General features: G+C 44.0%; 2 protein-coding genes across 5 annotated transcripts; one reads left to right on the top strand and one right to left on the bottom strand.

The window, feature by feature from the left end:
• Positions 1 to 184: 184 nt before the first annotated feature.
• Positions 185 to 15,668, bottom strand: fbrs (fibrosin). 4 transcript variants are annotated; one of them, XM_024007456.3, is made up of 18 exons: positions 13,869 to 15,668; positions 11,246 to 11,431; positions 10,529 to 10,564; positions 10,378 to 10,407; positions 10,218 to 10,266; positions 8,729 to 9,086; positions 8,347 to 8,561; positions 7,819 to 8,117; positions 7,669 to 7,710; positions 7,431 to 7,529; positions 7,236 to 7,319; positions 6,540 to 6,578; positions 6,009 to 6,080; positions 5,462 to 5,615; positions 4,331 to 4,408; positions 3,960 to 4,043; positions 3,639 to 3,843; positions 185 to 3,438 (listed from the first exon to the last, which is right to left on the bottom strand). In XM_024007456.3, the coding sequence occupies exons 1-18, from the start codon at positions 14,166 to 14,168 to the stop codon at positions 1,842 to 1,844; spliced, it is 3,927 nt and encodes a 1,308-aa protein (XP_023863224.1). In that variant the 5' UTR covers positions 14,169 to 15,668; the 3' UTR covers positions 185 to 1,841. The 4 variants fall into 4 exon arrangements, with proteins under 4 accessions (XP_023863224.1, XP_023863225.1, XP_023863226.1 ...); XM_024007457.3 differs by having other exon boundaries at positions 7,236 to 7,304; XM_024007458.3 differs by lacking the exon at positions 6,540 to 6,578 and having other exon boundaries at positions 13,869 to 15,667.
• Positions 15,669 to 16,166: 498 nt separating this feature from the next.
• chmp2a (charged multivesicular body protein 2A) lies at positions 16,167 to 20,042 on the top strand. Its single transcript, XM_024007467.2, has 6 exons — positions 16,167 to 16,326; positions 17,826 to 17,993; positions 18,201 to 18,380; positions 18,568 to 18,698; positions 18,887 to 18,948; positions 19,090 to 20,042. The coding sequence occupies exons 2-6, from the start codon at positions 17,826 to 17,828 to the stop codon at positions 19,209 to 19,211; spliced, it is 663 nt and encodes a 220-aa protein (XP_023863235.1). The 5' UTR covers positions 16,167 to 16,326; the 3' UTR covers positions 19,212 to 20,042.
• Positions 20,043 to 20,060: the final 18 nt, after the last annotated feature.

Raw genomic sequence — 20,060 nt, 5'->3', positions numbered from 1 at the left:
AGTTTGAATCCCCGAGCTGACAAGGTAAAAATCTGCCGTTCTGCCCCTGAACAAGGCAGTTAACCCACTGTTCCTAAGCCGTCACTGTAAATAAGAATTTGTTCTTAACTGACTTGCTTTGTTAAATAAAATAAGTGGATGAACTCTTTTAGGCACCAGAACAAACAAGACCCACACAATCAAGTAACCAACAATTCATTTAATAATTCATCTTTGTGGTCTCTAGAAGGGGTTTGAAAGGTATAAAATGGTCTTAAAATAATCGACCCAAATGTATTTTCCTCCTCTCAGTCCAGTCATGTGTAGTACGCACAAGTCTACGAATTATGTTCTCAATCGTCCAGTAGATGTCCCATTCTTCCACGTACATAATTTATCTGTTCATTGAACATCCCTGTGAAAATGACTTGCCGGCAGGCGTTCATAGTCCAAAATGTGATGTGACACAAACACAAAGCTCCCTCAGTGTATTCAAAGATCTGATCCATGAAGAGGCCAGAGGTTTTTATGGTTGCGTCTTACTCACGTTCACAAGCATTTCCTTTCTCAGTCATACAAAAACTTTTACTGCCTGATCTGGAACAACTTTAATTTGTTACTAACAGGGGAGTGCATTCGTGATACCTGAAAACACTGACAAATAACATAAAAAACAGTGAATATATTTATTATCATTATAGAAGATAATTAATGTTAACAATAATAATAATAATAATTACAAAGGCAATTTCACTAGACTACTGGTCCTGCTCATAATGTCGAGTCAGAAAGGTGAATGGGAAAGTTTCAGTTTTAGACATTGTCCACCGTGGCCGCACAGTTCATAACATCATTATTTTAAATACAAGAGCTGGAACAGAGGTTCATAGAGCACAGAGGAGTGGTGAAGTTGAGGGGAGCGGGTCATTTTTTGGGAGGAGCGGAGAACCGAAGTACAGAAGCGTATGGTTCTTTATCGATTTAGAATCTTCAGAAGTTTCATCGGTAATCTACAGTCTTTTCACAATAACAGAGGACACAAAAAAAGAAAACCATAGAAATATACTACTAGGGCCAGGACGATACCAGTGTCATGATACTCGTTAGTATCGTGGCAAGAAAACAAAACACGAAGCGGATTAAACTTCTTTAGACAAATAGCCCTAAATGTTAGAAACAAACATTGTTGTTATCCAGAGTCAAAAAATTATCTCCAAGCTATAGCACACAATATTTTACACATGGCAGGTTTTTAACGGACCAAAGAGTTTGGTCTGCTGTGTGTTTTAATTTTGGCCATGGAAAAATGTTGCCCCTTGGTATCGTCCCAGCGCTATGTTCTACCATAATTCTTCAGCTCTCATCCAGAAAACAGCCCAACATGAGGGATTTATAGATCATTACTTAGAACGAGAGGATGAACCATTCACATGTACAAAATATGCACATCTCTCTAGGAGTTCATCTTACCCAACCTGAAAAAGCTTGCGTCAAACCTGATCATATTCAATTGGAAAAGCCTCTGCCTCTTCATACAGCTATCATTATTGTATATATCTCTCATATGGAAAAAACAAACCTTAAAATAATAACACACCAGGATGTACCTTAAAATTGCACTGATAGAACCATTGTGGATAAATGTACCGAGTCACCCTGACAAATCTCTGTATCCCTTCCCTTCACCGCCTTCGACCCAATCAACCAGCAATACCATTTGGGGGTGTTGAGACCGTGATTGGTCTAGAGCCTGAGTAAGCTGTGTGTAGTAGTTCCTAAAAGGTGTTCCATCTTACAGGAAACAGTGAGAGCAGCACAGTAATCCTGACATTTCCCTACTACTCCTCCGGTGTGTTCCTGTACTATCTGGACTCGCCTTCTTTGTGAGAGCTGTACAGTGCCAAGTCCCCCGGCCCACCCAGTCTACGGGTCGGGGTGGAAGACCTGCTTGTCACAGATGGAATGAGCGGAGGGGGGGCGCCTACGGACAGTGCCCCCACCAGGCCAGCAGGGGTCTTGGCCAGGATGCCATTAGGCACGTGGTGAGTGTGGAGAGGCCCCAGGCGGGAGTAGAGGCCGGGGTGGTGGGGCGAGGAGTTGGAGGCTCCAGGCTGATGGAGATGTGAGTGGGAGAGCATCCCGGCGTGCAGCTGCTCCAGGTGGGCTGCGTGAGAACCCGGTGGGTGGTGGGAGCCCGAGAGGTGCGGGTGAGCGTGCATCCCGAAGTAGCGTGCCCTTTCAAAGTCTTCCCTTAGGATCTGGGCGCGCTGCTGCTCATCTATTAGGCCGCCACCTGGGGGCCCCAGCTGGGGAGGGCGGTCAAAGTGGTGGGCCATCAGGCCAAACTCCTGGCGGACCGAGGAGGTAGAGGTAGGAGGGTGGTGGTGAGGGTTGTTGGCAGCCACAGCTGCTGCCAAGGCTGCCGCCCTCTCGGCCTCCAGGAAGCGCTGGGCGTGCTGGGCCTGGAGCAGCCGGGCAAGGTGGGGGTCGGAGCGCAGCGCCAGGTGGGGGTCCGAACGCAGGGCCATGGCCTCTCGGCGTTGCTGCTGCTGCTGTTGTTGGGCAGCCAGCTCCCTCCATGGGTCCCATTGGAAGCTGTGGGGGTGCTGGCCGTGCCCCTGGGGTGGGCCATGGGGGTGGGTGGAGAACCTCTCCCCCCCTGGACCCACTACAATCCCCCCACCCCCTTGTGTGCTCCCCAGGTAAGCCTCAATGGCGGCCTGCGCTCGGGAGCGCTCCAGGAGGGAGAGGTGATGGTGAGGGTTGTGCGGGGTGGGAGGAGGCAGGGGCAAGCCGGGTGTGGGAGTCAGAGAGCGAGAAGAGGGGGTGGCGGAACGGTGGTGGTGAGGGCGGCTGTTGGGCCGATCGTAGTTGTGGCTGGGGGGCAGAGGCGGTGGCAAGGAGATTGGCACGAGCTCTGGTTCCTCCTTCCTTTCCTCCTTGACCTTGACTGGGGGAAAGAGGGGGGGAGGCTTGGGCACCGGGGTGTTGGTCCGGTCAGGCTTCTTGCCCTGGGACAGAGAGGTGACCGTGGCTGAGGAACAGGATGAGGCATGGGGGCCTCCCTCTCTCTGTGATGAGTGAGAGGGTTCGCTGTGGAGGCCGTGCAGCGCTGCGGGCTGCTGACGGGGGTACAGATCCAAGGGGGAGGGGGCGCCGGGTCCAGAGGGCGGAGGAGTCGTCAGCACAGAGGAAGAGGAGGAGCGAGGTCTGTCTCTGTCTATTGTAGCTGCTGAGGATGAAGGGCCTAGAGGAGGTGGCCTGGAGGAGACTGAGAGGAGCAGTCTTTTGTCTCCATCTCTGCGTGTCAGATCCTCAGTGAGACCGCTGGGGCCTCCCAGGGGGCCCCCATGTCCGTTGATGTGGGAGACAGGGGTGCTGCTGCGATGCTGCTGGAGCTTGAGGGCCGGGGCGACCGGAGACATCCGCACAGGTTGACGACCATATAGCATATTGTCTCTGAAAAAGAGGATAGAAGTTGATCAGTGGTTGCGGGGAGAGGTATACCAATTAAGCACTCAAATCAAAAACAGCATTAAAAATGTGTTGAGTAACGTGAACCGAATCAGACAGAAAACTACTATAGAAAGATAAGTTCAAACAACATATTTAGGAACTAGGTTGATGAAATATGTTTGAGTGAGGCCGTTGTCTCTCACCGGTCTTTCTCGTCTTTGATGTGAATAATCTCTCTCCTCTCCATGTCCTTCCCCGGGTCCCGCTCATCCCTCTTCTCACTCCCCTTGGCCCAGCTGGGGCCGGCAAATGGGGGAGGCCCACTGTGCAGCCGGTTCCATGGGTCATGAGGGTTGGGTAAGCCCCCGACCGCAGGAGGCTCCTTGTGGCCAAACACTGAGCTGTTAGCTAGAGACGGAAAGACGTTGGAGTAATGTTAGTCATTTCAGTAGACAGTACAAATTATTATCCAAGGAGTAAGGACAAACGATTGTTCCTTTTTGAGGAAGGAAATGGTGACTCACCCAGTGTAGGGCTGCCCAGTCCCCCGAAGGCACCAGAGCCCAGGGCTCCGAGAGGTGCGAACGGAGGTGAGCGGCCGTACGGGTCTGCAACACATGCGCATATAAACATCAGGACTGAAGCGCACACAAACCTTACAGCATCAAACCTCTGGCAATACTCACTATTTGTGTTCAGACTCACTGGAGCACAATCTACTTTAGTCGCATGTTCTAAAGTTACTATGCTTCAATTGATTATCTAGGCTAATACAGTGTTTCAGTGACCTGTGAATATGCTAAACAAAGCAGTTTCTTGAGACGGTGTATCAAAATAAGAATTGTTTACCAAGGGTGCAAGTGGCACAGATAAGACCTTTGAAGCAGTCTCTTACCTAAGTGTGCAGTTGGGGTGAGGAAAGATGAGTGGGGCGTTGATGGTGGGATGAAAGGAGATGATGGATTGACTCCACCTGAGGGAAAAGGGGGCACACACCAAAATGTCAAATAATATGCACACGTCTACATAAGACTTTAAAAAGGTACTCAGTCATTCTGAAAAGTACTTTCTCTCATATAGCTAACTAAGAAGTTTGAAAAGACAGGCTGAGTGGGCAGGGAGCTTATATTCATGAGCTCGCCTTGACTGACAGCTCTTCGAAACGCCCATGCCAAGCAACTTGGATGCAGTGAGAAATGTTGCAGTAAAATCCTCAAGCGAATTTGGTGACACAGAAAGCAACTCAGTGAAATTGCATCAATTCGATCATAACAAAAATATACATCTCCCGTTTGGCATGTCTCTTGTGGAGCATTTCACAGCAGCACTGATGGATGTGTTGACAACTGCGTCTGCATTTTTAACGACCCCCTCCTTTTGTTCAATGCTATCTGAAGACCTAGCTAGCCAGTAACTAGTTAACACCASACATAGATGAAAGGGGAAACACAAGTATCTTTGCCATCAATGAAAAGGGTAAACGTTTAATTACATTTGCTAGCACCCTACAGTGACATTTTGGCACCAGTAGAGTAGCTATATAAACCAAGTCCCTCTGCAAACATGCCTTCTCCGATGTTGGTTACAAGGCGGTACTTACTTAAATTAGGTACGTGAATATCATGTTACCATTGGTGTATTAAAATGAGAGTTCAGGTGATGTCCCCTTAATAACGAATCCAAGTGTTTGACATGGGGGAGCGAACCCGTAACTTTATCAATGTAGAAGCAACAGTAATTTTCACAGGTCGGTCATCATACTGGTTTCCTTCAAATATRATCCCATTTCATGAAAAACATGATTGACTGTTCATGACCTTTAAACATTGCACATATCAGATGCCAAATTTGATGAATCCACTATCCATAATAAAAACTATAAACAATTTACTAACTATTTGCAATGTCAGGGAATCTTTTCTCTTTTCCTGTGGTTTTTGAACAGCCCATAGTTCTCTCTTTATGGTGCAAACAATTGCTGCCCCTTTTCTTCGAACATATCTGGCAAGACCACAAAAGCACCCACCAGCAGCTGTGAAGAGGCTGGCAGGTCGGTTCAGGTCGTGGGCAGATGGAAGGCCACCTCCGAGGGGCCCCAGAGGGCCCAGACCCCCGGCCSCTGGAAGACGAGCCAGCAGCTCGTTACGGAAGTCCAGCTTGTGYGGATCTGCCTGCATCAGCTGAGAAAGAGGGGAGTGGTGGTTAGTCAATGCAATGGCCATAGCATTTGTCAAGTGAGATGAGGGCAGTGGAAGGTAGGCCCCTAAATGGCAGGCAATCAAAGAAAGAAAACAAGTCGGTGGGCAGTATGATGCAGAAAACGTTAGAGAACTATTTACAGATAATACATATAATAGGAGCAGATTAGAATATTGTTTACAGATCAGCAATTGCAAATAGCTTTTTCAATAAACATGGACAACTAAACCAATATTGTTACGATTTTTTATATTGACATCTGATAATGTTTGAGTGGTCGAATTTCCCCGAAATACTTTCTAATACAGATTGGATCAGAATGAAGTCAAATAATAAAACATTTAAAAAGTGAGAAATGTTTCACAAGTCATTACCTTCACCTTCTTCTGATGGCTCAGAATCATCCATGCCACACGTACATGCATTGCACACCACTTCCCTGGTTTCTGTGTATTCAAAAACACATGATTGACTGTGATCCTGTTTAGCTTGCATTAAGACTTAAGGCCTTTGCACAGTCAGATGCAATGGTGTTAATGTCTGCCGTATGAAATGTTTGTCTGGCATAGCATGAATGTGAGTATGGTGGAAGAAGTACAGTTAAGTAAGGCAAACAGCATTAATAAACAAATTATGGGTCAGTTTATTTTTCAGAGACAAAAAAAAAATGTTAKAAATATCAGAATCCTTCTGATTCCAAAATGAGTAATGACGGAAAGTTGCAGAGTTTCACAGTAGGTGTGCCAAAAGTCAGAGAAGAAGTCAGACTTGGTGTGCAAGGGCATTTAGTCTAATAGTTTTGAATCTGACCAAGAGTTAGTAGGAACACCAACAGAACAGTGACAGTATCATAACACTTTTWAAAAATGTATTCAAGGGCTGACAAAGCAGCCGACTTTTCTTACATTACTGACTTTCAACGATGTCCCAAATGGATCAGTTAGCTAAAAAACAAAAAGGAGTAGTAAACCATGTTTGTTAAAGGCCCAATGCAGCCGTTATTATAACAATATCAAATCATTTCTGGGTAACAATTAAGTACCTTGCTGTGATTTTAATTGAAAACAATGGTCAAAAAGAAACAAATAGCTTCTTAGCAAAGAGCAATTTCTCGAGCAAGAATTTTGCTATGGCTGTCTGGGAGTGGTTTGAGTGGGGAGGGGGAAAACAGATAATTAGCTYTCATTGGCAGAAGTTTCAAACTCATTCTTATTGCTCTATTAACTAWTTTACCACATGGTAATGTCATCATGAAAGGCTAAAACTCCATTCAACCCGAACAGGCAGAAATTTCAGGTGGTCTTTTCAAACAGCTCTTACACTAAAAGGGCATTATAATAATTTAATAAAATCATTCCAACCTCAGTGTGGAAATATATATAAAACACAGGAAAATWATTTGACTGTACTGGAACCTCTAGCCAACTGTTTGCTAATTGTTGTCCACTTATTCCTGCACTGACTACTAGGCCCAAGTCTTCGCACATAATGCCTTTATAGGCACGCGTATCGTCTATCAACTCAATCCTGTACTACAAGCTTCCGTTGTAACCATTGCCATGATATATTCTATAATGTCATAGTTATACGGAGCATCTTACCCTGGGGTCTTTGGGCTGCAGGTGGTGAGGCACACCCCCCAGTCGAGCGGTCATCTCAGGACTCGTTCTCTGGGGGGCAAGAGGCTGTATCAAAACACAGCAAATGGTTCTTCATCTAGACACAACAACATATCATAATCCATTGACTTGTAAAAGGACAATCTCTCAGGGAAATGTAGCGAAAGCTCCACTCACCTTAGGCTGGAAGGCTCCTTGCAGAGAGCTGAAGGGCCCAGTGGGAGGAAGCACAGGCTGGATGCCTGGCACTGAGGGAGCAGGGTACTGTGGGAAGAACTACACCAGCCAGCCACACATACACACAGAGAGGCTGGTTAAAACGACACTCCTCAGACCCCTACCACGTTCATCTCAACATCCACCTCAAATGTATAAACAAACACACCAATTCTGGAGCATGTAAACATAAACTCACAGTGTTTCTGTAGAGCCCCTCCATCTTGCCATACTTATCAAACTAAAAGATGAATACAAAAAGTYGTACGTTACATGCCAACARTGGCATTTCAAGYCAGAAGCTGCTCTATGAAACCCAATGTGAGAAGGGTAGCATGTCATCTCTTACCAGGTGCTGAGGCGGTGGTGCGGAGGCGTTGGGGTGCAGGAAGGGGGTGAAGTGTTGGTGTGTATGTGTGTGCTGGTGTTGGTGGTTGTGCTGGTGGAACTGGAAGGCCAGGGGCTGGACGCTGGTCTGGGAGGAGCGGCCTGAGGAGCCCGAACTGGAGCTGGCCCCCGACGGACCTCCGGGAGTAGAGCGGCCTGGCCCGCCACCGTTTGTCTCAGCCCCAGGGACGCTCCGGCGGCCCTCGCGGTCCTGCGAAGCCAGGAAGTGAGAGTTCAYGCCCTGGCGCAGCAGGTCTTGTTCTACAGTAGGGGAACAGACAGATCAGAATGGAATTATTATTAAATCAGAAACAAAGAACTKATTTTACTACACTGTGACATTAGACTGTCCATGTACCCATAGGAAGCTAATTGCAGACCTGATTGGTAAAGAAAACACAAACATTTTCAATTATGGTTGACGATCTGACTGAGGCTGTGGGATAAAAAAAAAAAATAGCACTAAACATTGGTGCCAACTGTACAGTACCTGCTCCTGAGTGGGATGTGAGGAGAGGAGGTGGAGGGGGAAGCCCAGGGGAGGTGGTGAACAGGGAGCCGGAACGCGAAGGGGGGCGTAGAGATCCTGACGACCCTGGACCTCTCATGAGGGACATCGACATACCGGTAGAGGGAGTTGGGGGTCGCATAGACGACAATGAAGAAGCAGCAGAAGAGGATTGTGGTTTGACTGAGGTACCGTTCCTAAGGAGAGTGAAAACAAGTTTAGACTAGAAAAAAAGGTACATTTCCTGAAGAAAATGCGTGTTTGCTTCAGCTGTCCAAAACGGTGTGGAAGTGGAAGTAGTTGTTTTTACAGCAGAAGTAATAGTGCGAACTTCTAAGCAGACCTGGTAGTACCAGTGACTGACCTGTTGTTGATGCCCATGCTGTAGATGGATGGGTGTCGCCCAGGGAAGGTGAGGAAGGGCTTGTGTTTGGAGCGCGGCGGGCTGGGGTCGTGGTGGGGGCGGTGAAGGCCGTTGCTGCTGCCGCCGTTGAGCTGGCCGGGCCGTGTGACCGTGGCCGGGGAGAGGGACGGCAGGCAGGAGAAGGAGGTAGACAGGGGCTCGGGGTAAGGCGGCTCCAGGCTCCTCTCCTGGCTGCGCTCCAGGCCAGAGACACGTGGGGTGACCGCCAGCCGCGAGAGGCCACAGCGGCCTGGTAGTGGTAGTAGAGGGCAGCCGTTGCCCATAGAAGAGGCAACACTCACAGGGATAGGCTCCATAACTAAAGGGCGAGAAAAAAAAACACTGCATAATTTCAAATGAGTGCATACTTTGTTTCACCCCAATGGTCCTAATGTGGACTCAGTACCCTTACCGATATCATGGACAGTAATGGTTTGAGAAGATTCCATTTTAAAGATACATACATATTACCAGGCAACTCCTTTTTTCAATATTTACAATTTAGATCAGCTATGCTATGCCCTTCGGAAACCCACCTACCGAAACATCCAATAATGGAATTTATAAATAAATTCTCTCGGCTCTCGAAAAGACTGATCACTATAATATATAAACACCTTTTTGGAAAGATCATATTCTGAGCTAGTCATTAAAAAAGTATGGTCCACAGATCTAATTGAATCTGAACCTTTAACTGGAAAAGAATATGGAAAAACTTGACCTTCGCATCCCGTAATCCGAACGACCAACTACAAAATACACGAATTCAAATATTCAATGCCTCCATCTATTACGTTACTTAACAATTATAGTTCCTTGAATCTCTCAAATCAGAGAAGAATAATGCTAGCAGGCAGCACTGCCAAAAACCACATCCCTCCCATTTAACCGGTGAACACAGTTACTATTAGAAGTTCAAACAGAATTATCGTCAGTGAGAATGAATGGTAATAGTCAAGGAGCAATTGAGGCCTGGGCAAATATACTTGACTCTAAAGAACAATCTCAGCTAAAGCCCAACACCTTCAAACCAATTATATATATTTATATAGACTATTGTTACTTTCTTTGCTTTCAGGCCCACGGGGAAGGGGTGGTACGGGGGAAGGGAATATAAGTGGAGAAACGGGGAATGGATAGGTGGAGAAATAAGCAATCCTGGTTTTTGGGTGGATTGGTAAGGGGTGGGAGGCATGCTGTGGTGGGCGGGGGCATGGTTTCCGGGTGGGAGTAGAGGATGCGGGGAGGTGGCATGGGTTCTTTGTATGCATTCATTTTATTGTTTTTGTACCCGCAACCCCCCTCTGAAAAAAGAAAATTACAAAACTGAATAAAAAAATMAATCAATGAGTGCACACTGAAAACAAAAGTCACCAAATGACAAGAGCATAATTATAAAGCAACGGCATGGGAATGAGAGAACTATGGGAATGAGAGAACAGCATTTTACCTTTCCTGGTGCTAACAGTGAACATTGGCTCCAAGTCATTGTCAGAGGCCTAGGGGGARGAGAGGAAAAACACAGTAGGTAAATCTAAACCTAACAATAGGCAGGAACAATAGTGCAACTCCAAAAATGAATCTTATCTTATACAGTAATCTTATCTTACCTTATCTGCTGACTCGCTCTCTGTGTCACACTAAAAGAAACCATAATAATAAAAAATAAAAATTGCTACATTTAGATGTGCCACAACATTTGAAACACTGTCCTATGGACAGCTTAAGTACTGTATCAATTAGAAGTATAAAGAAACTTACAATGTAGCCAGTCTCCAAGAAGAGGATGCTCCCAACCTAAACAAATTCTCACAGTTAATATGTAAAATAGGTGGTATTCACCTTCAACATAAATGTAAATGTTGGCCCAAGCCTTAGGCAGAGCAGGTGGGACATTACAGGTTATGCAGGATCTGTATCCTGAGATAGTTCAGACGTCAAAGCCTTTCCAGAATCAATTTGTACTTCTTCTGCAACTCCCAGCCTAGTAGTTTTGAGGAGGTCCCTTGGCTTCAACTTTGCAGATGGTTTTATTGAGTTGCTATTCTTACCTTCACATTCTTTGACTGACTTTTTCAGGACTAAACACCCTTGAATTTCCAAATTATACTGTGTAGGCTAGCCGTTCCCTAGGTTGGGATACATAACACCTGAAAATCCAGTGTCAAAGAGCAGTCGTACTCTAAATATAGTTTCCCCATCGACCGGGTATTTAGCAACCTGAAATAATCTTCATGTCTGTCTGACCTTGAGTCAATAAATCCCCATCGTTCCATTTGACGCTCGGCCGACACTTTGCTATAAGTTGTCACTATTAAGTGTTACTCAGCCAGTGCTCCTACTAGCCCTGAAGGCCATTAAAGGGTTTGAATTGACTTCAGTCTAAATATTTGAGATGAACAGGCCAGCTATTTCCCAAAAACAAGAGACAAATGGGTCGCAATAGCATGGCAACCATACCGCCGGTGTGCTGCTTACCTTCACCTCTGTCTTTCTTCTCTTCTTTCTGTTCCTATTACAACAGCTGCGGGAGAAGCTGGGTAGGGCCCCTTCCTCTGGCTCTGAGACGAGCCCTCTGCCGTTCTCCTTTGGGCCCCTCTTTCTCTTGCTCCCCCTTCCCATGAGCATGGCGGCACGTTGGTTAGGCTTCATGGAGCAGTCCATCTTGATAGAAGATACATCGCAGTGTTAAACAAGTGGTACAAAACTGTTACAAGCTGATCAAACCGGACGCCTGCGTGCGCATGTTGATTTTGTACCCCTACACCAGACACGATCAGGATACGCAGGTTGAAATATCAAAACAAAAACTGAACCAATTATATTAATTTGGGGACAGATCGAAAAGCATTAAACATTTATGMCAATTTAGCTAGCTTGCTGTTGCTAGCTAATTTGTTCTGGTATATAAACATTGGGTTGTTATTTTACCTGAAATGCACAAGGTCCTCTACTCTGACAATTAATCCATAAATGAGAAAGGAATTCAGGTAACCGTTTTGTCACCTTCCTCAGGCTTCTTTTTTACTTCTTTGGACTTTATATGGCGGTTGGCAACCAACTTAACAGTGCATTACTACAACCGACTGGAGTGAGGACGTCAGTTCATCTTTCATATCACCCACGTGGGTATATGCTCCTAAACACCAATGAGGAGATGGCTCGTGGGTATATGCTCTTAAAAACCATTGAGGAGATGGGAGAGAACGGACTTACAGCGCGTTGTGTCACAAATAGAACCTATTTCTATTTTAGCGCCTGGCCACGCAGACGCTTGCTGAGGCGCACGAACAGTGTGGGTGCAATGATTGATGTATGTGTACACTTATTTTGCCACGCACGCGAGCGGTGTGGTCAGCATGTTAGGTTTACTGAAACAATGACAACGATTTGATTGACTTCCTAGTATTTCCCAGAATTTTGCACGCAAGTTAAGCAGCTCATGCCTTGCCTTGATAGCCACCAAGGACCTTCTTGCCACCGACATTTAATTGGCCAAAAAACAAATGAAGCCTCGACTGAGAAATTAATAGCATAGTCAGTGATGACTTGCCCTGACACGATTTCAGATTGGTTACAATGATATTGCATGTTTCAGCAACTCAGTTTTGAAGGTTGTCTAAAGTATGGATACTGGATTGCTGCCATTCAACTGCCCCCAGAGCATGCTACACTACATGACCAAAAGTATGTGGACACCTGCTCATCAAACATCTTATTCCAAAATCATGGTCATTAATATGCCCCCAACCCCCTATGCTGCTATAACAGGCTCCACTCTTCTGGGAAGGCTTTCTACTCAATGTTGGAACATTGCTGCAGGGACTTGCTTCTATTCAGCCACAAGAGCATTAGTGTGGTCGGGCACTGATGTTGGGTGATTAGGCCTGGCTCGCAGTTGGAATTCCAATTCACACCAAAGGTGTTCGATGGGATTGAGGTCAGGGCTCTGTGCAGGACACTCAATTTCTCCCACACCGATCTCGACAAACCATTTCCGTATGGACCTCGCTTTGTGCATGCTGGCATTGTCATGCTGGCATTGTCATGCTGAAACAGGAAAGGGCCTTCCCCAAACTGTTCCCACAAAGTTTGAAGCACAGACTCATCTAGAATGTCATGCTGTAACATTAAGATGTCCTTTCACTGGAACTAAGGAGCCTAGACTAAACCATGAAAAACAGCCCCAGACCATTATTCCTTCTCCACCAAACTTTACAGTTGGCACTACGCATTCGGGCAGGTAGCATTCTCCTGGCATCCAGCAAACCCAGATTCGTCCCTTCGGACTGCCAGATGGCGTGATTCATCACTCCAGCCGACGCTTGGCATTGCTCATGGTGAACTTAGGCTTGTGTGCAGCTGCTCGGCCACGGAAACCCATTTCATGAAGCTGCTGACAAACAGTTCTTGTGCTGACGTTGCTTCCAGAGGCAGTTTGTAACTCGGTAGTGAGTGTTGCAACTGATATTGCATGGCTGTGTGCTCCATTTTATACACCTGTCAGCAACAAGTGTGGCTGAAATAGGCGAGTCCCCTAATTTTAAGGGGTGTCCACATACTTTAGTATATATAGTGTARATCAAATACGTATCCTGAAATACTGGATTGTGTGGGGTTTAAACTCAAGAGAAGAACGAGCCTAGTTATTGTTGGTCTAATGTCAAGCAGATTCCTAAACCTTAATATAACCTAGGCTATTTGTATTTACATAGGGTGCTTAGAGTACACAAATAATTAAGGTTGTTAAGACACATCAGAGAAGATCATTGTATCCAATGGCTTTCATTGTGGTTGTTGATTGGATTGCTCCTCCTAAGTGTTCAAAGTGTAAATGAACTGAATTGTAAGAAGTTCAATGCACAACTGATTCACACCTGGAGGGGATGTTAGCCTAACTAGTGACCAAGTAAAGACAAAGAGATAGAGGGAGGACAATCCACTTCTGTGGAGACCATTGTGTGCCTCCAAAAACTGTTGATGTGTGTTAGTCTGATTTATTCCAGGACCAAATGTTATTTACATAAGGTTGAAGTCCATCATATCTGAGTATTGTGTTCAGGGTAAGATTGTGCTCACATAYGGAAATACAGCTACTTACCTCCAGGGCCTCAAAGCTGATGAAGCTGGCAATTGAGAAGCCATCGATGATGTCCTCCTCGCAGGACACCGACACTCGCTTCCTCCGTCGAGGAGGCCTGTGTCTGGGGCTGGTTCGACATTCTTTACCTCCAGGACCGAGTACAGATCCTGATCCACAAATCTCCCTTTCCGAGCCCGAGGAGGGCGATGTGGCCCGCTGCACAGCGAGGTCTACTCTTCTCCTGCGCCGCTCTCTGTCTCGTTGAGAACGGGAGCGTCGGCTCTGTCTGAACACACTACTTCGAATCGGACCTTCCATGTCAAAAAATCAGCACCAGTCACAGTCTGACCAAAGGCACTTGTAAAAATCCGGCACGGTGGCACTTTCCTTAGACCAAAAAGAAACACCAACACAGGCCCACAACTGAGCCCCTGTTTAAAATGGCGTTAATAGTAGTCTATTATTTAGCGTCTTTTGCGGACAGGATGGCATCTGTGCCTTTCTCTCGGCGAACTTTGACTGTCATGTCAATGCACTAAGATGTTATCTTTATTTCCAGAATTGTTGGTATTACTGTTCAGCAGGAGTAACCCCAGGAAGCTTTTGTCAAGACATGGCTGATTCTAAGTCTCAAAAGCTAGCTGGCAAGACAAAAACCAAATATGCGTATGTAAACAAAATCACTAACTCTAGCTAACTAACTTGCGTAGTTAGCGGTTTTTCCCCAAAAACGTGTATTTTATAGCAATGTTACATTTACTGATGTAATACTGAAATGTAAAGCAAACCCATCTCGTTCCAATTAAAATGTTGGCACGAGCTGACAAATGAGCTAGCTAAAATCACTCATTAGCCAATGATAGCTTAACTGCTAACTAGCTAAACGGACAATAGCTCGATAGATAGCTACCTGCCACGGAAAATAACCAGAGTAAGATATGTGTTGCTAGTTTAAAGCATATATCACTGTTTAGCTAACTAATTTAGCGCAGCCACACAATTATTATAAGCAGCTAGACAGTTAACTGTTTTTGTAGCTAAGCTAACTTTAGCAATACATGAGAATTATATCCACTTGCTTGCTGCTAGCTAGGCTAATGCTACATAGATATATGTATTCAAGTGCTTTATTATGCTAACATTGGGTAGCTAATTAGCATGTGTATTGCAAACTCAATGTAGCTAGTTATCACGGAGTAGGCAACGTTACTGGAGTAAAACGCATTCTTTAAAAACCGTCTGAAATATTGATTAGTACAAAATCAATAACTACCCTGCAGCAGCTGGGGGTAAAGATAGCTAACATAATTTTTCCAGTCTGACGATGGGCCCGATACGAATGGTTGAATTATCGTAAAAGACCTAACTAATCCACAAAAATGGTTTTGTTTACACCAAGACTGACGTTATATGGCGCTGTTTGGCCACCCACCATCCGTGTGTTATCGATGTGTCTCTTCCTACACCAATTTGTTTTCGCATAACAGTCATTAAACACGAAATTATTCAAGGCCCTACTTAAGCCTCGATCTGGAGTTCCATTGATAAGGGTGTCGACCAAGCCCCTGGCAGAACAACTCCGTCAGCGGCCCACACAATAATGCACTGTGTAGGGGGAAGTTATTTGCCGACGTTTCCGGTCGAACCAAATCTACCCTGACCACAGTCTTCAAATACACACAAAATAGCACGATTCTCCAACGACTTATTATATTTTTAAACAAATAGGATATGAAGATTTAGGCGATACTACCCTTGTCAGAAGTGCATTGTGTGCTTCAGCGAGTCCTCTTCTTCAATCTGGGTAGTTGGGAWATTGATACCACTGCAAGTACCTTGCTGCCACCAAGTGGACATAGTTGGTCTGAACATGTCAGGGTCTGTTTTAATCAGATTTGTGAAACCAAATGCATTTCAAACGTTACACTTTATGGATTTAACGTTAAGTCGTTAATTTACCACCTATTGATTTCACTCTAAATCGTTATATAATAAAGTCACTGGGCTGTGTCTGTGACTATCGCACTAAGAACATGAACGCCATGACTCTTTAGTACGCTCGTTTTGCAAGACACCGTGCCACGAAATTATTAATAAACATACCAATAAAGAGGTAATACTGCCAGTCTGTTTATTGATTGTCTCAACCAAGTGTGTTTATTTGGTGTTATACTTACTACCCAGCAGTGAWTATTAGTAATTTAACGACTTAAGTGGGCACTGCCTAACCGGGACAGAAACGGCAAAAGTCTCCTTTCAAAACAAACGAACCAGTAGCATTTATGACTCAAAACTCTTTATTACGTCATATCCTGCTGGGATGGAAGTGGAGATATCTTTATGCGGAAGTATATGAAAGAAAACAAATAGGTAGACTATTCCCGAATTAAAACCTTTGAAGAGCTCTCAAACAGTATTTTCCTTTGAAATTGTCATTATCGTGATATAAACAGTCACACGAAAGACCTCATACACGGTAAGCTAACATGGAATAACTAAGCATGTGACCAATACATTTAATTTGTTACTATGACTCAACTTCTTAGCTTCTAGCAGCTAATGTTAGCTAGCTTGTTACTAAACTAGCAAGGAAACAAGCACAATAGTTTAAACAAAGACAGTACTCTGTGGTTTAAACGTCTACTCACCAGAGTAGCGTAATCAGTCTCATTTAGTTATGCATATGCCTGTTGAATTATTAGACTCCGATCAATAACCTTAAAGAGCAATTTCACAACTTTAACCTAATTTTCATTATCTACTGCAGAATAACAATGTATACATATGTGAAAACGGCGCATTTCTCTTGAAAAAAAAAAAAAGTTCTACCAGTTGACATTGAAAGTTACAGCATTATTTTCAAACACTATTGCCCTGTTCAAACCAACTGGGAACTCGGATATGAGGTCAAATCATGACGTCAGTGATCTTCAGGTCGGAAAGTCGGAGCTCAAGAAAGAGGRCCGAGTTGGAATTCCGAGTTGGATAACCGTTCAAATAGATTTTCCCAATCGTAGCTCGTTTTTTCCCGAGTTCCCAGTTGTTTTGAACGCAGTATTAAAAGCACCATATGAGATTCGTGGTGACATGTGGAGCAAGAAAATATCCTCACAATGGCTAGAAACTCGTTGCAGGTTTTGTCAATTAACTTTAATGGTGCTTTCAAGACAACTGGGAACATGGGGGGGAAACGATGTCAAATCATGACATCAGCGATCTTCAGGTCGGAAAGTTGGAGCTCTAGAAACAACTCGGAAATCTCCGACTTCAGTGCGTTCAAGAGAACTGGAAACTCAAGGGACAAAACGAACTCCTACTGGAAGAAAAATAGTTTTGAACGGTCATCCAAGTTGGAAACTTGGGCATTTTATTAGAGCTTTCACTTAACGACCTGAAAATGACTTACGTCATGATTTGACCTCGTTAATATTTTTTGAGTTCCCAGTTGTCTTGAAAGCACTTAATTCTACCATGTGATGTCACAGAGAAGCATTTAAGACCTTATTTTTTAACCACAGATCATAAAAACGGGCCTTTTTTAATTTGTTTAATTTAATTAAAGGTTAACTGCCTTGCTCAGGGGCAGAACGACAGATTTTTACTTTGTCCGCTCGGGGATTCGATCCAGCAACCTTTCGGTTACCTGCCGCCCATTTAGACATATGTAGACACTGGCATGGTGCTAGAGATAATGAATATGAGGTTGAAAAGTGGTGGAATTGTCCTTTAATCTTGAATGTTAAAAAGCAGTTTAATCAGGGTCCAGCTATCTAGCTACAGTAAATTTATATAATGAGAAGTTGGCTATCTACATTAGCTATAAACAAGAATTTGTTTAGGCGCGAACAAAACGTATGCATAAAACATACCTYAAATGTGTGCCTCTTCTGGGGAAAAACTGGCACATTGTAATTAATAATGACTGACGAGAGAGTTAGATTTGGATTGTTTGTATTTGCTGTTTTTGTTCCTTAGATGGAGTTCCTGTTTGGGAAGAGGAAGACCCCGGAGGAGATGTTGAGGCAAAACCAGAGGGCACTGACTCGGGCCATGAGAGATCTGGACAGAGAGCGACAAAGACTGGAGCAGCAGGAGAAGAAAATCATAGCTGACATTAAGAAAATGGCCAAACAGGGACAGATGGTGAGAGAATAAGGAGGTGCTTCTACACCTGCATTGCTTGCTGTTTGGGGTATTAGGCTGGGTTTCTGTACAGCACTTTGAGATATCAGCTGATGTAAGAAGGGCTATATAAATAAATTTGATTTGAGATAAGATGCTGTAAAGGGGTAAAGTCTTGATGCTTTAAAAAAAWATATATGTATTCTCACTCCTCTGTTACCATTACAGGATGCTGTGAAGATCATGGCGAAGGACTTGGTTCGTACAAGACACTATGTGAAGAAATTCATTATGATGAAGGCAAATATCCAAGCAGTCAGTCTAAAGATCCAGACCCTCAAGTCAAACAACAGCATGGCACAAGCAATGAAAGGTGTCACCAAAGCAATGGCTACCATGAACAGACAGGTGATCGTTTCATTGTATCATTTGATTGATTCCTGTTAAACACGATCCAATTCTGTTTAAGATAACTTGCCAGTAGAACTGTAAAACACTATTAATAACCCAAAATATTTGTAGTCATTCTTGTTACCAGTGAATTGTGCCAATACATTCTATTGGCTTACATCATATGTTCACTTCCCCTACACAGATGAAGTTGCCACAGATTCAGAAGATCATGATGGAGTTTGAGCGACAGAGTGAGATCATGGACATGAAGGAGGAGATGATGAATGATGCCATAGACGATGCCATGGGTGATGAGGATGATGAAGAAGAGAGGTAGGGGGTTCATGACACAAATCTCCGGCCAAATCATTTAAATCTCAAAACCAAAGCCAGTACTACCTCAATTTGATCACATCGTTATTTGTGAATGTCATATTAATTTGTACTATTCATATTTTTTGGCATACTTATGTTAGCTGGTAAATCTATGGAAACACTAACTCTCGTACTGTTTTATTTAGTGATGCTGTTGTGTCCCAAGTGTTGGACGAGCTGGGTCTCAATCTCTCTGACGAACTCTCAAGTAAGGAACATTATTGCGCTTGCAGTTAGTCAAATTTACAACTGCATTCAGTAAAATGTTGTAGTAGTGATAAAGCTGGATGTCTCTTCATCAAGATTCCTATGAATACTGATTGATTTGATTTCCTTCCTGTTCATTTAGATCTGCCATCCACGGGAGGTAGCCTCTCTGTAGCAGGTGGGAAGAAAGCTGAACCCCAGCCAGCCCTGGCAGATGCAGATGCTGACCTTGAGGAGAGACTGAATAACCTCAGGAGAGACTGAGCGTGGAAAAACTGGCACACAACAGCACTTTGGCTGCCTGGCGTTAATACAGATACACATGTACTCAGCAACTCAAATCTCTGTACATAGATTTATTTGGGGAACATAAGTAGAGGAACACTGGAGGGTTTCAGTGAGAACTCTGTTTTGGTATATAGCTTTTTTGTTGCAGGTATTTTTTCGCTTGCAGTATGTTATCTTTAATCAATGACGGATCAGAATCATTATCCATACAATTGTTCTCTTAAAAATGAAGCATTCTCTTTAGGGGGTATATTTTAATGGAGTTTAAATACACCCAGAGGCATGCATTACACACTAAATTCACTTTAAAATCATTAGACTATCCTATTAAAGTAAACATTTTGTATATTTGATGTACAAGTATCATTACATTTGTACATAATCTCAACTTTTAGTGGTGTGCAGGCATATAGTACACATTGCCAGATAACATTAACATGATTTAGTAATGGTTTTACTGTTAGTTGCTTGCTTTTTATTTACTTGGTGACTTTGAATAACATAGGGGTTGAGGTTTCAACAATACCATTATCGTAACGTCCTTTGAGTTAAATGGATTCAACAAAAATATTTAAGTGGGGTAAAATGTCTACCTTTTGGCAAATCTTTCCATGTCAAATGTCCAAAAAGGGGGCACTCACTTGATGGTGCCTGGTAAAACTGAAATAGCCTTTCTATCCTAGGACTGTAGTCATTGAGTTTATGATAATCAATGTAATATTTATCAAAAGGTTGATGGAAGGTGTGGTGGTTTGTATAAGAAATTCCTATTTTGCCTTTATTGAATAAACTTCTTTTTTGTTTTTATATTTGACAGTAAGGGGT

This window comes from Salvelinus sp. IW2-2015, linkage group LG18 (assembly GCF_002910315.2).
Source record: "Salvelinus sp. IW2-2015 linkage group LG18, ASM291031v2, whole genome shotgun sequence".
Taxonomy (NCBI): Eukaryota; Metazoa; Chordata; class Actinopteri; order Salmoniformes; family Salmonidae; genus Salvelinus; species Salvelinus sp. IW2-2015.
This window is presented reverse-complemented; position numbering and strand designations above follow the sequence as displayed.